This window comes from Carcharhinus amblyrhynchos, chromosome 1 (assembly GCF_965287045.1).
Source record: "Carcharhinus amblyrhynchos chromosome 1, sCarAmb.v2.hapA, whole genome shotgun sequence".
In the NCBI taxonomy this organism is placed as follows: domain Eukaryota; kingdom Metazoa; phylum Chordata; class Chondrichthyes; order Carcharhiniformes; family Carcharhinidae; genus Carcharhinus; species Carcharhinus amblyrhynchos.
The window spans coordinates 180,810,116-180,829,036 of NC_137324.1; the positions used below are offsets into that span (position 1 = coordinate 180,810,116).

Consider the following 18,921-nt stretch of genomic DNA (forward strand, 5'->3'; position numbering starts at 1 on the left):
TGTTTTATTTTGTTTGTTTGACCGCAAGTTGGGATCCCTGCCAGCTGCAGTAAACTGGCCAGGGTGTAGTGAAGCAGGCAATGTTTAGGGCACCTTTTCTTGCCCCTTCCTCATTCTACGAGGTGAGCAGTGTGTTCCTGAAGAGGACTGCTCAGTCACCCAGGTAGACGCCGAGTTCCACTGCTGCTTCGGTCAGCAGAAAACGACCATGAGACCTGAGCCGCCTGCATGCAGGTCCGTGACTACAGCTCTCAGTGTATCCACACCTGCTGCTTCGCCGCTCGCCCATCGCCACAGGATTTCAAGGGTTGAACAGGACACTGATGATGATGACGATGATGATGGTGTCAAAACTAGCGCTTGATTTGGATTAAAATGAGGGAGAGTTGTGCAGCATCAGCCTCACTCTCTCTTCCCAATTCCCATCTGGATCCAGTGGCAAGACAAGAGTCAAGATGGCTGGAGGTGGGACTAGGCGCGGTGGATGACCAGGATGTCTTCTGTGTCTTGTCCTGCTCTTCGCGTTCCATGACGCTAGCAGAGACCACCTTCTTGACCATTGGACCTTCCATTGGTCTCATCCGCTCAATCTGCCGGAGTCTGTCTTCACATTCTGGGATAGACATCTCCCTATCTCACCCAGGGTTGAGACCCATCGGCTACCCTCACCTGGTTTAGCCGGCTTGTCGAGGCCGTTGCCCGGGGTGTGGCCGCTGTCGCATGAAAACAGCGACAGGGAGCCACAGGTGAGAGCTGAGTGCCAGGTGGGACAAAGGATGGACAAACCGCCCTGAAAGGACGCGACATGTTCCCCCACCAAAGGTATTACCCCTCCCTGACACCCCATACACGCCAACTCCTCTACTGCCTGCTGACTAGCTGAGGGTCTATAATACACTCCCAATGTGACTGCCCACTTTTTATTCCTAAACTCTACCCACAAAAGCCTCAGTTGAAAACCCTTCCAATATATTGTCCCTTCTTACAGCAGTAAGTGACTCCTTCATTAATAATGTGACACCATCTTTTCTTTTACACCTTCTTTGTATCGTCTGAGGATCCTATATCCAGAATGTTGAGCTGCCATTTCTGCCCCACCTTCAACCATGTCTCTGTGATGGCAACAATTTCACAATTCCATGTGTCAATCCATATCCTTAACTCATCAGTTTTACCTATAATACTTCTAGGCTGTTAAAGTACAAGCTATCGGTCTTGCCTTACTCTCTTGGAACTCAACATTGCTCAACTTCCTCCATCATTGTTCCTTTACTGTAGCGTGCTATGTCCCTATTGTACTAATGCTCCACCGACCTAGTTTAAACTCCTTACAACAGCACTAGTAAACCCATCTCTGCAAGGATGTTAGTCCCGCTCTGGTTCAGGTGCAGACTGTCCCGCTTGTACATGTCCCACCTTCCCCAGTGATCCAGAAATCTAAAACCCTCTCTCCTGCACCAACTCTTGAGCCATGCATTCATCATCCCTATGCTCCTATTTCTGTACTTGTTAGCAAGTGGGAGAAAAGGTTTCTGCTCATTTCTGTTTTAAAAGGTAGACCATTTATTTTTAAACATGTCCCTTTGTTTCTTCTTGTGTGGGAGACCAAAACTATCTGTGGGCATCCACCCTATCAAGCCCCCTCAGGATCGTCTTTGTTTCAATAAAATCAATTCTTCTTCTTCTAAACTATATGCCTAAGCTGTTCAACCTTTCTTCAAAAGGCAACCCCATCATCCCAGCAGAGAACTTTCTCTGAACTGCTCCTGAAACGATTTTTAAATAAAGAGACCAAACTGCACGCAGTACTCCAGACGTGGTCTCACTGCCTTGTGCAACAGCAGTAAAGCTCCTCTATTTTTATATTCTCTTCCTCTTGCAAAAAACACCAACATTCCATTTGCCCTCCTAATCACACTAACTTTGTGATTCATGTACCAGGACACTTAAGTCCCTTTGTATTACTGAGTCCTGCAATCTGTCACAATTTAAATCATAAACTGCTTTACTATCCTTTCTGCCAAAATTAACAAGTTCATATTTACCTATGTTGTACTCTATCTGCCCACAATTTTTAGCACTAAAGTACAGGCTCATATACTTTAACCTATCTATATTCTTTTGCAGACTGTCTACATCCTATTTACAACTTGCTTTCCTACTTATCTTTGCATCAGCAGCAAATTTAGCTGCCGTACATTCACTCCATCCATTCAAGCCATTGATATAAATTATAAATAGTGGAGGACCCGGAACTAATCCATGTGGCAAACCACTGGTTACAGCTCAAAGTGGACTCAAACTGAGGTTATTGCTGAATAAGTGCCGCTTGATAACAGTGTCAATGACACCTTCCATTGAGAGTAGACTGCTGGGACAGTGATTGGCCCAAAAACAAACACAGAATGGGAGGTGATTCCAACACTGACTGTGAAAGATCAAATTAGAGGAGGCAAAAAAAAAGAATTAAACAAGCAAAAGCAGATCAAGGGCATTAGAAGCAGAGGCCTGCAATCAATGGAGCAAACTGAGAAAAGGGAAATGGTTATAAAAAGATAGGCCTCTTCTCTTTATTTTTGCATTTTTCAAAAAACAAGTCTTTTTCCTCAATAATAGGTACAATTTTACACCTTAAAATAAACTAATTCTCCAGCTATAATTGATTACATCCATAACAAGTAGGGTGGCAAATAAAACACACTCACAAATATAATAATTTATTTTAATCAATAGAACAAAAGAAATCCGCACATTCTAAGGGCTAAAAAGTGGTTTAATTTACATGAAGCAATACAAAACATTCTCGTTACAGAAGACATTTTAAGTAGCAGATTAGTACAAAGTTGAAGTTCATCACAACAGTTTATTATAAACTAGGTGGTACCATTTGCTGAAATAAAGTGAGGTATTTGTTCACATGATCTCTGGCTTAAACCTGAGTGGTTTTCTTTACCTTGTAACTAGAGTTCACTTGAGGTGATGTTTTCCCATTTGTTGTACAATAGACTACAAAACTATATCAAAGGTAAGTTAATGCAGAGCTTGATGTTATCACATTTATTGATCTGAATCTCCTAAATAATAGAAAATACTGAGAAACCATGTGACTACAATGCTCACTCTGCTGGTTATTGAATTGGCAGCAGGGACACAACCTCACTTCCTGCAGTAATACTGTGCCTTCAATTATGGCATGGCATTCTCAGAACAGCTCAGTTCTTAGAATTAAAAGCTTTTTCACTCCGATTAGATCAGATATAGCAGTACCGGACCTCTTATCTGAAGGACCCAAAGATTGCCTACATTCAAAGCTGATACTGTGGGTAGCAATTTGAATAAAATTCTTTATTTTGTAAGCTAAAAGTTGCTCGAGATGACAACAGACTGATCTTCCTTTGAGGAGGAAGAACTGACATGATGATCTAACCTGAGAATCATTACACCTCAGGCGTGGAACAAGGTTGAGCAGGCAGAGCCTTCATTAATAACCTTAGCCAGTACAGGAGTTGAACTCTCACTGCTGGTGTCGTTCTGCATCATGAACCAGCTGCCCACCCAACTGAACTAACCAACCCCCTGATTTTGTAAGTACACGCTGTGTCTGGGACCAAAAATCAGTAAAATCTCCAAATCTGACTCACACCCAGTCCCAAGTTACCCAGATACGGGGTCCGGTATCTGTAAGCCATTTTGCTGATAGTTTTATTTTTAGCTGCTGTGTGAGCTGTAACTACAGGGCACCACATGGATTGCTACATCCACAATCAGTTACACAAAAAGTTTCATGTAATCTGTCTCACTCCAAGTTTTATTTTTTCTGCCCAGTCTTTATTTTGTCCAGTCTATGTGACACTCAGGATTTAGAAGTTAAGTGTCAGATATGACATGAATCAGAGTCGTCCCTTTCATTTTTCTTTTAATGTTGAAACATTTCAAAATTGTTCCCAACAAATACTGTTCTCTGCAAAGACAGACAGACTTTGAAAATTAAGTATTGCTCAAATCTGATCATGTTTAGCCACACTGGCAGTTAAGAGTAATATGGCAGCAAACAAAGTTTACTTGCTAGTTAACTTGGTGTTGTAAGGAGATGTATAAAGCAATAATTATCAGGTGTTAAAAGGGGTGACTCTGAGTGCTTGACTGCATTCACCTGGAGGTCTTATTTTGGGACCAATATCAAAAACATAACAGGATTTTTTTCTCAACTTAAGACATTAACTTTAGTTCTTTACTGTTGTCTCAGGAAATCAGCTATTTCCAAGGATAAAATTATTGATACTAATTTTTGTTTTTAGGTTGGTGAAAGGATTGCATCAGCAGAACTGTAAAATATCGTGGGCAATGTGTTCAGGTTATTGAACCCGAGATTGTAGCACAGCACATTACATGTTGTGTTTCAACTAGCCCAACGGTGGATATCCTGGACACACTTGATTAAATAGGTATCTGGGGAAACATCTATGTTGCTTCTGCTTAATATACTGTTGTAAACACCAATTGAAATGATGATTAGCTATTATTGAAATGTTAGCAGTTAGTGTGATGGCAATATTAAAGTCAAATTTGGTTTGCAATTTTATCAGGAAAATTGAGTTATGCTGTGTTATCACAACACAACAGTAAAGTACAATTAAAACTAAAACACACAATGCAATAGCCAGTTAGCACCAAACAACCTGCACTGAATTGCATTAAGATTTTAAGCCAATTTGTTATCAAACTTCAACTTACCTTTGTGGAACATAAAAAGAAAAGCTCGCTAATATGCAGATAAACCTGTGTGCTAAAATTAATATTAGTGATAATATCAATGTGTAGAAAATATTGCTATAACCATTCACTTATTCCAAAAGTTGGGACATTATCAGCAAGCTGGTATAATAGTTATTTCACAGTAATGCTAATTGACTCTTTCTCAGTCAGTGTCAGTATGTCTTGCAGTAAATAGAAATGCTTATAGACTAGCTTAGACAAAGGCTGGAAGCAGAGATAATGTGACAGGTTACAGGTACAATACCCCACATCAGTCTGACTTGAGACTAGGGAATTCCAATAATTATTAAACACTTCTAACTTTCACTTTGAATAAGGGATAGAGACTTGAAAGGACAACTGTGTTGTGGTTTGTCTGAATTTCAAGTGATACACAAACTAATCCAAAACATTTGAAAAGGCTGTTAAAATCTATTGAATTCCCTTTGACCTATTAATATATTCAATGCTCCCCAAAAAAAAACAATTGTTTAGAGAACAATGGTTAAACTCACCAGAATCAGTTCCCTGCACTGCCTGTAAGATCTATTCAGCACTGTTTTGCAATTATGTATCGCACATACATGAAACCATGCTTTACGTACTCTACACAAACATTGCATAAATTTATAACTGTGTTTCATAATTGAACAAGTGCAATAAAACCAGAGTTAGGATAGCGAGCCAGTTACTGCAACAGCCATTAGGGGTGGGATGTGAAGTTGTACCCTCTAGCTGATCACTGATTATCCAAGTATTTTTCTCAGGGAAGATATTTACTCAGATGGTGTAAGCACGATGATGTAAACATGCATTCTGGCTGACTGTTGGATGGAAAGTCAGTTCCTGATGTGGTCTAATGGTTCCACCTTCAGTGAGCTCAAACAGAATAGTTTTGTCCTTCAGGATTATGGGACTGTACTGGTAGCTTTATTCCAAAATTAAATAATATGGTGTAATGGATATAGGTTTATATAGTTTTACTCATTTGGTAGTTTCCTATTTCTGCCGGGCTTTTAAGGGGCAGAGCTGACATACTTTTACTCAGCACCTGCAGTCAGCTATAAAGTGAAGCTCAGAAGATTACTTGCTGTCTTTATGATTGGAATATGTTACATAGAACTTACAGCACATAAACAGGTTATTTAGCTTTTATGTCTTTCTTGGGTCTTTGTACTCAACACAAGCAACTTATACTCTATAATGTGTTCCCTTCCTGTCCATGACCAAAACTGAGATAGACAGGAAATACAAAATTAAATCTCCAAAATATACTCCATATGGAGCACACTGATGAGGTATCTGCAAATGATATCTTACAAGAGGATGGAATAATATGTTCCTATACCTGAATAGACTAAGCCAATTAACAGTCCCAGATTGTATGTCAATCAGGCAACACTAAAGCACCAACACCCAAAGTGGCAACACACAGGAAATCATTTGTTTCAAGCTTCTGTAAAATAAATCAAATATATAAATAACTAATTCGTTCTTGGGCACTCTGCGTGACCAGGCTAATATCGATAAGACTAGCTGGTCTAGTACATTTAAACTTTGAATATCTGATTGAAAGTTCAGTGGAAATGTAACAGTTCCTTTTATGAATGGTATGATTTTTGGAAGCAGGCAGCTAGGATCTCCCAGCTAGACTGGTAGAATCACACAACATTGGAGGAGGCCAGTTAGGCCTATCAATAATCTACATGAAAACCTGCATGGTTTACATTTGAATCTTGAAGTATAGTGAAGAATTCAAATATAGTTTCTGTATTCAACTGTTGTAAAGAATCAATAATGTCACTATATCTGCTAATACAGGAAATGTATTGAAAAAAATAATGTTATTAACAGGTACAAAACCTGTACATAACTAACCATGTTGCAAAGATGCAAGAAATGAAATTCACACAGTTTTTAGAAAGTCTTTGCAACTTGATTCCTCTGCAAACTGCACTGTTACAGTTAATATTGTGCCTAATTACACAGAAATATTTCACTGTACCAGTATGCTAGAAAATGTACCTAATAATTCAGATTAAATTGCTAGCCAATTTACAGCAAGGGTTATGTAATTTTATCTTGCTCTGTGTTATAACAAGGAATTGGGTCATAGCTGCAAAGCTTAATAGAAAATAAAGTTATATATAATAATTCTGTAGGCCTCCCTCATTTAAAAAAAAACTACTTACAATATTGTCTTTGAAGGCTCCATTGCCCATAAACAAGCGCTGATTCAGGTATGAATGAAAGGCTGGATAAATAATACAGTTCTGATACCACACAGAAGCTGAAACCCACACAAACAGGGACATTATTCTACTCGTATCAAAACAATGCAATAGGTAAACATGTAGTCAAGGTGAGCAAACAGTTCAATCTGGTTTGCCTTGAATGCCACATGGTATACAGTATTTTCATTTGGAACTGTGTCAATGAAAATATTGAAGAATTAAAAGTACAGGGTTATCATCCCCAATCCATTAAGATCGATCTGAACTGTTTACTCATTCATAATCATTGATCACACAACATAATCCAAATTCAATACCTACCTTCACAGTATTAAGGACTGTAGTTCTGAACTGCTTCACCAAACAATTCCCCAACTTTTTTATCTTCATTATGCTTTGGCTTTCTTACTTAAAATGGTTTGAAATGATGCATTTTACAAAGGTCAAGATTCAAATGGATAACAGTAGAAGGATCTCACCAAAACTGGCACTGATTTGTTCAAATGCAAAACATATGGCAACATGAAACAATCAGAATTAACCACTGACTGGTTTTCTTGTATTATGTAACAGGATCAATAATTGCAATACCAAAGCCAAAGGTGGACCAAAATTTGTTAAAGGCACTCGTATATTTTACCCATATTGTTCCCTAGGTATGATAACACCATTTAAAGCCAATGCAAGGGTTTACTAAATAAAAAAGTCCCTTTGTAATTTTTCATACTGATATAATCAAGCAATCAAACTTTTTTTTAAAAAAGGGCTAATTCACTGTAATAACAACACAAGAAATTGGAGAATATGTAGGCCATACAGCCCTTTCAATGCACAAATAACAAGGGGCTATAATTCAGCACATTCAGATCCTCCTAATCTCTCAGGTCTGTGATGGACTCAACCTTTTTCTATTCAGTGCAGACCAAGTGGAGAAAGTTCAAATCCATGATGCTCAGAAAATGAACTACACTTTTCAAACAATGTGCTTAGTTGGCCTCTGTTCTAAGCACCGCTTGACACATTGCCATTAGCTTTCAAAGGTCAACATGGACATTAAGATAAATATAGTAATTAGTAAAAACAAATCATCATCATAAATACCTTCAACAAATCAAACTAAGACAATCCGTTTATGTATCTGAAGGAAAGGGATCTTGGGAAAGATTTGTATGATGTTGATAAGGTAGTGTAATGTTCGAGATACTGGACTGATACAAACAGGTGTTCAAATCTCACCACTGCAGTTGTGAAATTGAATTCAATAAATCTGCTGATTTGAGAGTCAGTATCAGGCAGAATGCTGAGTGTTGCCAGACAATCATTACGGGGAGGGTTTCACACCATCAATAACTCATCTTCCCTAAAATAATTATCTGACTGATTCAGTGTTCTCTAAAGTGACAGAAAAGAGTTGGTGTCTGAATAGTGACAGATCTTATGACTGAGATTTCTGGAAAATATTTACATCAGGAAAATGGGCTATATTTTAGCCTAACTTAGTCAAAGCTGTTGTAATTTAGGAATGAGTAATAAGTGCAGGCCTAGCCAGCGATGCCCACATCCCATGAAAGAATATATTTTTTAAAAAAGTGGTCCATATAAAGAGGGAGAATGAGGAAAGAAAAATGCAATTAGTAATCCGACTGGAATACAAGAAAGCATAAGAGGGGTAACGTGAGGTGCAATATTGGAGCTAACATGAGAGATTGGATTGCCAGCTGATTCTCAATTTCACTGATTTTTCACAAGCCAAATATGAAATTACAGAGTAATTGAACCAGACTCCCTATAAAAATATCACAGGCCAGGGATAGACTTGGGAGTAAAATCAAAGCTTGCAAAGAGTAAAGACTATTTACTCTATTGGTGTAACCCCTTCCATTTTGCTGGGTTATTGTGTGTCGGGTGAGGGGGAGGGAAGATTGGTGGTGGAGACTCGATGGGCTGAAAGGCCTCCTTCTGCATTGCAGGGATTCTATTTGTCACCTCTGGTGGATAGTCTGCTCCTTCTGTTTCATTTGTTGATTGAATATTTTGTACGCTTTCCTCAGGAGGCAGCTGAAGTTTTATTTGGAACTAACCATCAGATGGGAAATGGGGGAAATGCTAAAAAAGACTAATCTAACTGAGGATATGAAAATGTAAAGACATTCCATTTATAGTCCTACTTTGCAGGATTTAAACAAAAATAGTGGATTCACTTTTCATGCTGAAATCATGATCCAACCAACTCTCTCAGGGCAGAATTTTCATCAAGAACTTTGGTAAATAAGGAGATTGTGAAAGAGATAGTGAATGGAAATAAAAAAAAATTAATGTCAGAGATTACTAAAAAGAAATAAATTAGTGTAAAAAATGTGACATACAGGAATTACCAGGTAATGGAAAAAGAATGAAGGAAAGTGCACTAAAATTTGCAATGCAATTCTATCCAGTTTTATTCCTACATCAAGAGTCACAGAACTGCCAGTACCAGTTCCAAGCATCCATAAAAGGCATTGAAATGCGTAGTTTCTTCAGCTGTCCTGTTAGTTGAGGAAGAAGAGGATATTTTTACTGCAAACCACATAACTAAATCTTTTGTGCTCCTTATGATAGCCCTCTCACATGCGAAAATTAAACTGGGATACAGCTTTGAAATAATATTTCATTTAATCCATCATAAAAATCATAGAAGTTCCAATTTTGTGAAGAGTCTTTTTGCCTAATCTAAAACATATTTTATCATTGCTGTCAAAAATAGTATTTTGTGAGTCACTGTACAGGAAGTTGCAATGGTTGGACATTCATACCAACAGTTTTGCAGTCAGTTATACACATTAAGATATTTACAAAGACACTGTACAAGCGTAATGCTGCTCTGGTATATTAATGCACAACTCTCTTTAATGCTATTCTGTTTTTCAAAAAGTGGACTACCTAATTTAGAAATCTGCATACATTGTGTAAGAAAATTAAACAAGAAGGAGCAACTAAAAGATATAATATATAACAATAAATACACAGTCCTACAGAAACTGCACTGAACAAGGTGGTGAAAGTGTCAATCTTCAAAAATCCAATTACAAGTCTTCACTCTCTTGCTCTCCCACACCAACAGGTCACATCTTTAACTATTTTAAATGGGGTTTATTACAGTTTGGGTTAGGGATAGTGTTCTTCACAAGTATTGGGAGTTATCAGTTTTCATCTTTTAATACAATTGAATCACTCAAAATGATTGTGATGTCATAATTAAGATTTGTGATTCAACAAACATACATCGATCGTCTCTCTCCTGAGAATATCCTTTTAGTAAACCTGAAAATTGAGAATGTCCCAATGGAGTACTCATGCTTCCTGCTGACACAATAAAAGCAAATCTTACCTAATGCTATTTCACTAAGCAGAAATATAGGTAGAAATTTCATAAAAGACTTTGTGAAAGTGTTTAAAACAATCTCAATAAGGAAGTCAACATTACTTCAGCAATAGTTACAGCTCACTGGACATACAAAGATTAACCAACAATGGAAACTTGCCTGGTTCAGACAATACTACAACCCAAAGCTATAAAATGTTGGTACAGGGCCTGGCCAGACTGCAACAAGGTGTGAGTGTATATTATCAGGCAATATTCATGCCCAATATGTCACAAGCTCTTGGATTCAAGATCAAGAGACATTCCATATGAGTACTGCATTGTACTAATATGATGCTCAGTTCCAGAGAAGTGGAATTTGTTGTCAGGGCCTGGTCCAAGTGCCCTGAGCAGCAGTGTTCAGACTGACAGACTGAATTCAGAACTGAATCCTTGAGAAATTCACTTTGGTGTGCAAACGCTAGTGTAGAAAAGCAAAAAGTTTCTTTTTTTTAAAACAATGATCAACAGTTAAAATTTCACTGTGTATTAGCTTATATAGTTTTTAACTCATGGGCTAATGGTTCTGTTAAAATAGTGAACAGAAGAATTTCACATACAAGTTTTAAAAAAACTCAGAATTTCAACCTCAAGTTGTTGAGTCAAACACATTAAACCGTCCCAAAGGCCCTTTAAATAAGAAAGCCAAAGCGACCCACAGCTCAACAAACTGCTTCATTAAAATGTTTTAAAATCACAAGTAGGTTCACAGAGTTGCTAAAGCAAAAGTCATAATGTAAACTATAAAAGATTTCTTGTGCCCAAACAACAAAGCCTTCTAACACATCAAAGTCATGACACTGCATTTTTCTTTATAAACCAGATATAAAAAGTGTCTTGGTGCAATTTCATTTGATCCTTTCCATAATATAATATCCTGTAACTCACTTAAACATGAGTGATTGTAACACAATGTAGTAGAGAGCACAGGAGCAGGCTTTTGTTGTGTCAGTCCCAGTTGAGCAATATCTCTGATCCGGTGTGTGTGTTTGCTGGTGTGTGCCACATGCTAGATCCAGTGATGCACTGACCGAGTGCTGGGTGATAGTCTCTGCAAAAGTTGCACCTTATGAAGTTCTGCTGGTGAGAAAACTTGATGTCATAGCAGGTCCATTTTTGGCCTGTAATGTAGCAGGAGGGGCGATTTCTTCAAAAAGAGAGAGGGAAATACAGCTTTATAAATAATAGTGCAGGTCACAAATTGGCAAAATATACTTAATAAATAAAAGTAGTTTCAAAATAATGTAATTTCAAAAGTACTGCAAAGCCATCCAATCATTTATTGCAGTGAACCAGACCCAAGTATCAAACTAGAAATGAGCCACCAATGATTCATTTATCTTAGTCAGACAGAACCATGGTCACAGTTCATATCCAACTCTTAATCTACCTCATATATCTTTCAAGCTTTGAATGATTGTCATTGTCACCTCATTTCTCTCTCCACGTTTCTTTCTCCGTTTCTATTATTTCAGATGTCACAGTCTACTCGTATGTCCCACCTTCACCTCCATTTCAGTGTCCCACACTTTTGTGCTGCTCGTTCACTATCCTGTGCATGTTTTTTTTTGTCAGGTCTGTTGTGGGTTTGGAAAGCAGATCCTTAAGCTAACAAAAAGAACACTGAGGGAGCCATTTCTCTGTCTCCTGCAACATGAGCTGACCGTGCAAGATGGTTGCTGATACTGGTCTGCGCATGAGCACTTGGCCCGCATTCATTTGCGGAAGATAAAGTAATAGTTATAAGCTTATTACTGTAAGTTATAGTAATAGTTATAAGTAATAGTTATCACCCAATTTCTGAGCCCGACTGTGAGCAGCCACAAGGGAGGCTTCCAATGGCAGGGCAGGGCAGGGCAGGGCAGGACTGCAATTCCATTTGCAGCTCCATGTTTGGTTTCTCCCTGTACAGCACCTTCCCACATAACTGACATACATAAAACTGTTGATGGATGTAAAAAACCTAGTAGTTTAAAGCACAAGGTGAACATGTGTTGGGTATTGATTAGTTAATCATACACAAATGCATATAAAAAATAGAGTGAACCAGACCCAAGTATCAAACTAGAAATGAGCCACCAATGATTCATTTATCTTAGTCAGACAGAGCCATGGGGGCAGGTGAGCGAGCGTGACCGTGCGTGAGAGAGGGAGAGGGAGAGCGAATGTAGCTATGTGCCAGAGGGTAATTTCTTGGCATTAAAAAAAATGGAGGGCAGTACTGTCTAAGAAACTCAAGAAAGCCTGAAGTACTACCAGGATATATGCTAAAGCAAACAAGACCGACCTACAATAAGGATTGCAATTCATTTGTAGCCAAAATTCACATTGACAACAGTAAAGCTCATGTAAAAAACATGAACTTTCATCACATTACACCTGAATTTAGAAAAACTGTCTTCACTCTTAGACTGCTAACAATCATGTCTATCAAAGACTTGACAACTTGTCATTGTTTTCCTTTCGGAGAATATAATATTTATTAATGATTATTGATGTACCACATTACAATTTAATTTCTTTCCATTTCTTGGCAAAAATGTTATCACTTAATTCTTGTCACTGATCAGTGGAGATTATTCTTCCTCTCAGGTGCCTCTCCTCTAGTTGCTGACAGCACATTTCCTTGGAGTATTGGGTACTCTCTGGCATTTGATAGTCTTCAAGTAGAGCCAACAGAATTAGTGCCAGGAGTCACTCATGGGCAGAGGCATCACAACTAAACCCAACTGTGATGTTAGCGCACCTTTAATTTTTTTTTAAATCATGTTCTCCGCAGGTCTCACAGCCTCAGCTTACTTTATTGTTGCCAAGTTGTCTGTAGGAGTCCCTTTATTGCTCCTTCAGTGGTTTAAATGGGGTTTGTTTATTTTTACTTTGCGATCTTTTACAACCCTGTATTGTTAGGAGGAAAGCTGATTGTAGGTCATGGGTTCTGGACAGTTTTCTTCTTTTTAAAGTTTCAGTTTCTGTTTTGGCTAGCTGCAGTTTTAGTTTAGAAGGGACATCAGACTGAAAAGAAGTGTTTTTCTCTCTTTCTCTCTCTCCCTGATTTCTGGAAATTTTGCTGGTTAGCTGAAAGCAAGGTTTCTTGCCTTCCTGGAGTGGAAAATCTGCTGTTTGTGGCTAGCCTACTTAGAGAGACTCTTTCCCTGTTTTGACTTCAAACTGATCTGGGTGTATCCAGAAGGCTGCAAGAAGTTACAAGGCTGAGAGATCGTGGTTTTAATTCTCCAACCAAAGGATTCAGTTCCAGTATCATGTGAGCATTAGCCTTTGCTGTGTTAAACCTGTGAAAGGGATTTTTAATGGTGAGTTTTTGTTTGATTGGAACATTTTAGACATATTTATTAAGGATTATACATTATCGTGGTTACTTTGTTTTCATTTGTAATTGAAAATAGTTGTTGCTAGTTTTCTTTCCATACATGTTAACAATATTCTTAAATAAACTTTGTTTGATCAAAGCTTCCTAGTGGGTCATTTGAATCATATCTGAGGTGAAACCTATCATATTTATCCCAGCCAAATTCAAAGTGCAAAACTTGTGATCCAGGAAGACTCCATAAAACACTTTGGTGTTTCTGACCTGGATTATAACACAACCTTGAGATTCATGCATCTACTTCCAGTAGGGACAATGGGAAAGCAGTGAAGGCCAACTGACCTCCCACAAGCCAAATCTAGCCAACCTCCTCATCATAGATTTACCCGCCACTGCCACAGCTAAGATTGTTAATCAGAACTGAAGAAGAATGAACCTGAGACTTTATGACTTGTATGTTTCAGCAACTCATTGCTTTAGTTAGCTAAGTGATGAAGGTGCTTACATGCTATTCAAGTTACCTCCAGCTGATGAGTGAAAATGACCACTGAAGACAGAAAATGAAACATACGCTCACCATTAACAAGTGTAGATTGCCTCAAGTCCACATAATTAAATGTCATCTAATTATATTTGGAGAGATGTGTCAATGAATTTGTAAAACGTCTGCAACAAAACCTCAAAAATTTACAATACAGTGTGTTACATGTTACAGAAAGACAACAATATTGATGCTTACCTTGAATCGCCATCGAGTGACGACAACAAACTTCAAAGTGTGATCTTTTCCAAGTATTTCTTCATTGCATAGAATATCCAGCTGCAGAATAAAGAAAGCAAGGAATCACAGCTGGCCAATGTAGTGTTACAAGAGGTTTACTAATTTTAAGATCAAATCCAGCCAAATCTAAAATTTACATGTTTACTTTTTCGATGTGGAATGAGAGTAGTCCCAGCCCAGTTCACAGTCCATACCTACGTGTAGAACTCATCTGTATTCAAAAAGACACTGGCACACACAATGGAAATGTTTAGTGTAGTGAAGGTAACTTCATGGGTTAGAGTGCATTGCCATTTATTCAACCCATGGTATAAATGGCATGGGTGTAATTGGTGATACAGACAAGATTTGTAATACAATAGAAAGGATATTCAATTGGAAGCAAAAAACCATCCTCATCTTAATTCATACAAGAATCACCTGGCCCAAAAATCATAGAATCTGCGGCATGGACACAGGCCCTTTGGCCCATGCTGATCAAAATGCCCATTTGCCTGCGTTTGGCCCATGTCCCTTTAAATGTTTCCCACCCATGTATCTGTCCAAATGCCTTTTAAATGTTGTCAGTGTCCTGCCTCAATCACTTCCTCTGGCACTGATTCCACATACGTACCATCCTCTGCATAAAAAATTTGCTCCTCGGGTTTCCAATAATTCTTTCCCCTCTTAACTTAAACCTATTTCTTCTAGTTCTCGATTCCCCAACCCTAGGAAAAAGACTAAGTGCATTCACTCTATCCATGCCTCTCATGATCTTATACGCCTCTATAAGATCACCCAGCAGTCTCCCATGCTCAAAAAAAAAGTCCTAGCCTGTCCAATCTCTCAGTCCTATAACTCAGTCCCTTGAGTGCTGGCAACATCTTTATAAATCTCTTCTGCATCCTCTCCAGTTTAATAACATCTTTGTTATAGCAAGGCGATCAAAACTGAACACATTACTCCAGGTCCGGCCTCAATGTCCTGTAAAACGGCAAGATAACTTCCCAACTTCTATACTCAATGCCCTGACTGATGAATGCCAGCATGCCAAAAGCCTTCTTCACTGCCCTATCTACCTGTGACTCCACCTTTAGAAAACTGTGTATCTGAACTCCAAGGTCCCTCTGTTTCACAATACTTCCTAAGGTCTTACCATTCACCGAAAAAGTCCTACCTTGACTTTATTCTCCAAAATGCAACACCTCACACTTATCTGTATTGAACTCCGTTTGCCATTTCTTGGCCCACTTCCCCAGCTGATCAAGATCCTGCTGCAATTTTTGATAATCTTCCTCACTGTCTACAATACCACCTATTTTAGCGTCATCTGCAAACTTACTGATCATGCCTTGTACATTCTCATCCAAATCGTTGATATAGATAACAAACAGCAATGGACCTAGCACTTACCCAAGGAATACCACGAGTCACAGTCCTCCAATCCAAAAAGTGTCCTTCCAACATTACCCTCTGCTTTCTACCATCAAGCCAATTATACATCCAATTTGTCAGCTTTCCTTGGATTCCATGTGATCTAATCTTCCAGAGCAACCTACCATGTGGAACTTCATGAAAGGCCTTACTGAAGTCCATTTAGACTACGTCTACCACCCTGCCCTCATCAACCTTTCTGGTACTTGATCAAAGAAGTCTGACAAATTTGTAAGGTATGGTCTCGCATGCACAAAGCCATGCTGATTACTCCTATTCAAACCCTGTATTTCCAAATGCCTGTATATCTTGTCCCTCAGAATTTTCTTCAGTAACTTACCCACCACAGGTGTTAGGCTTACTGGTCTATAATTCCCAGGTTTTTCTTTGCAGCCCTTCTTAAATAAAGTCACAACATTTGTTACCCTCCAGTCGTCTGGTACCTCACTCATGGTTAATGATGTAAATATCTTATCCAGGGCACCGCAATTCCTTCTCTAGCCTCACGCAATGTTCTTAGATACAGCTGTCAGGCCAGGAGATTTATCCACCTTCATACATTTTAATACGTCCATCACCACCTTTATCATGATGTGAACTGTCCCCAATATATCATCACTAACTTTCCAAGGTTCCCAAGTCTTCATGTCTTTCTCCACAGTAAAAACAGATGAGAAATATTCATCGAGAACCTCAACCATCTCCTCTGGTTACACAAGTGTCCACTTTGGTCCTTGAGGGGTCTATTCTCTCTCTGGTTATTCCTTTTCCATTAATATACTTAAAAAATCCCTTTGGATTCACCTTAATCCTCTCAGCTAGAGCTACCTCGTGCCCCCTTTTTGCTCTCTTAATTTCCTTCTTGAGTATAGGGTTGTCGTAGAGGGTTATTGTAAAGGGTTGCTTTTCAAACTGGAGGTCTGTGACCAGCGGTGTGCACAGTAAGAAGTCTGACAACACCAGGTTTAAGTCCAACCGATTTATTTGATAGTAAACTCACAAGCTTTCGGGGTTTGCCCCTTCGTCAGGCGAATGGAGAGTTCTGGCCTCAACAGGGATCTTGGGTTCATGTCGCACTACCTGTAACCCCCATGACTTGCCTGGGTTTGCTAAACCTCACTTACTGTACTGTCTGGAGACAATACACATCTCTTTAACCTGGGCTTAATGCTCCTTCCACTCACATTGTTAGCCACTTTAAGACTTAAATAGCAGGTCAGGTGTAAAGACTTGCATTCTAATCAGTAATCTGTAAACTGTCTGTGCTTTATATGTTCTGTCTGAGGCCAGAACTCTCCATTCACCTGACGAAGGGGCAAACCCCGAAAGCTTGCAAGTTTACCATCAAATAAATCGGCTGGACTTAAACCTGATGTTGTCAGACTTCTTTCTGTGTCTACCCCAGTCCAACGCCGGCATCTCCACATCATGACCAGCGGTGTGCCTCAGGGATCAGTGCTGGGCCCACTGTTATTTGTCATTTATATTAATGATTTGGATGAGAGTATAGGGGGCAAGATTAGTAAGTTTGCAGTTGACACCAAGATTGGTGGCATAGTGGACAGTGAAGAAATTTATCTCCAATTGCAACATGATCTTGATCAATTGGGCCAGTGGGCTGACGAATGGCAGATGGAGTTTAATTTAGACAAATGCGAGGTGATGCATTTTGGCAGATTGAACCAGGGCAGGACTTACTCAGTTAATGGTAGGGCGTTGGGGAGAGTTACAGAACAAAGAGATCTATGGGTACATGTTCATAGCTCCTCAAAAGTGGAGTTATAAGTGGACAGAGTAGTGAAGAAGACATTCGGCATGCTTGGTTTCATTGGTCACAACGCTGAATACAGGAGTTGAAGTTGTACAAGACATCGGTACGGTCATACTTGGAATACTGTGTGCAATTCTGGTCACCCTATTACAGAAAGGATATTATTAAACTAGAAATAATGCAGAAAAGATTTACTAGGATGCTACTGGGACTTGATGGTTTGAGTTATAAGGAGACACTGGATAGACTGGGACTTTTTTCCTCTGGAGCATAGGAGGCAAAGGAGTGACTTATAGAGGTCTATAAAATAATGAGGGGCATAGATAAGGTAGGTAGTCAATATCTTTTCCCAAAGGTAGGGGAGTCTAAAACTAGAGGGCATAGATTTAAGGTGAGAGAGAAGAGATACAAAAGAGTCCAGAGGGGCAATTTTTTCACACAGAGGGTGGCAAGTGTCTGGAACAAGCTGCCAGAGGTGTAGTAGAGGTGGGTACAATTTTGTGTTTAAAAAAGCATTTAGACAGTTACATGGATAAGAGGGGTATCAAGGGATATGGGCCAAATGCGGGCTATTGGGATTAGTTTCGGGGCTTAAAAAAGGGTAGCATGGACAAGTTGGGCCGAAGGGCCTGTTTCCATGCTGTAAACCTCTATGACTCTATGAATACTCCTGTATTCCAGTTGCCTGTACCTGAGCAATGCCCTTTTATCCCTAGCCAAAATCCCAATATGTTTTGTTATCCTAGGTTCCCTTCTCTTGCCAGCCTTACCCTTCACCCTATCAGGAACAGATAGACCCTGAACTCTAGCTAATTCACTTTTAAAGGCTCCCTTTAAAGGTGGGGTTATTCTGCAACTGTACTGGATGCTGGTGAGACCACAGTTCTGGTCACCTCACTATAAGAAGGATGTGGAAGCATTGGAGAGAGTGCAGAGGAGATTTACCAGGATGCTGCCTGGTTTGGAGGGTAGGTCTTATGAGGAAAGATTGAGGGGGCTGGGGCTTTTCTCTTTGGAGCGGACGAGGATGGGAGGCGACTTAATAGAAGTTTATAAGATGATGAGAGGGATTGATAGAGTGGGCGTGCAGAGACTATTTCCTCGGGTGGATGTAGCTGTTACTAGGGGGCATAACTGTAAGGTTCATGGTGGGAGATATAGGAGGGATGTCCGAGGTAGATTCATCACTCAGAGTGGTTGGGGTGTGGAATGGACTGCCTGCTGTGATAATGGAGCCGGACA

The 18,921-nt window shown here is 39.3% G+C and overlaps 1 protein-coding gene across 2 annotated transcripts in view; it reads right to left on the minus strand.

Moving 5' to 3' along the window:
• Nucleotides 1-2,584: 2,584 nt before the first annotated feature.
• The window catches only part of pcgf3 (polycomb group ring finger 3), a 138,698-nt gene continuing 122,361 nt past the window's right edge, over nucleotides 2,585-18,921 (minus strand). For both annotated transcript variants that reach the window (XM_080196403.1, XM_080196413.1), the window contains 2 exons: nucleotides 14,454-14,534; nucleotides 2,585-11,536 (listed from right to left, as the gene is read on the minus strand). In XM_080196403.1, the coding sequence (XP_080052529.1) occupies nucleotides 11,489-11,536; nucleotides 14,454-14,534 (129 nt within the window). In that variant the 3' untranslated portion in view covers nucleotides 2,585-11,488. The remainder of the gene's footprint in view (nucleotides 11,537-14,453; nucleotides 14,535-18,921) is intronic.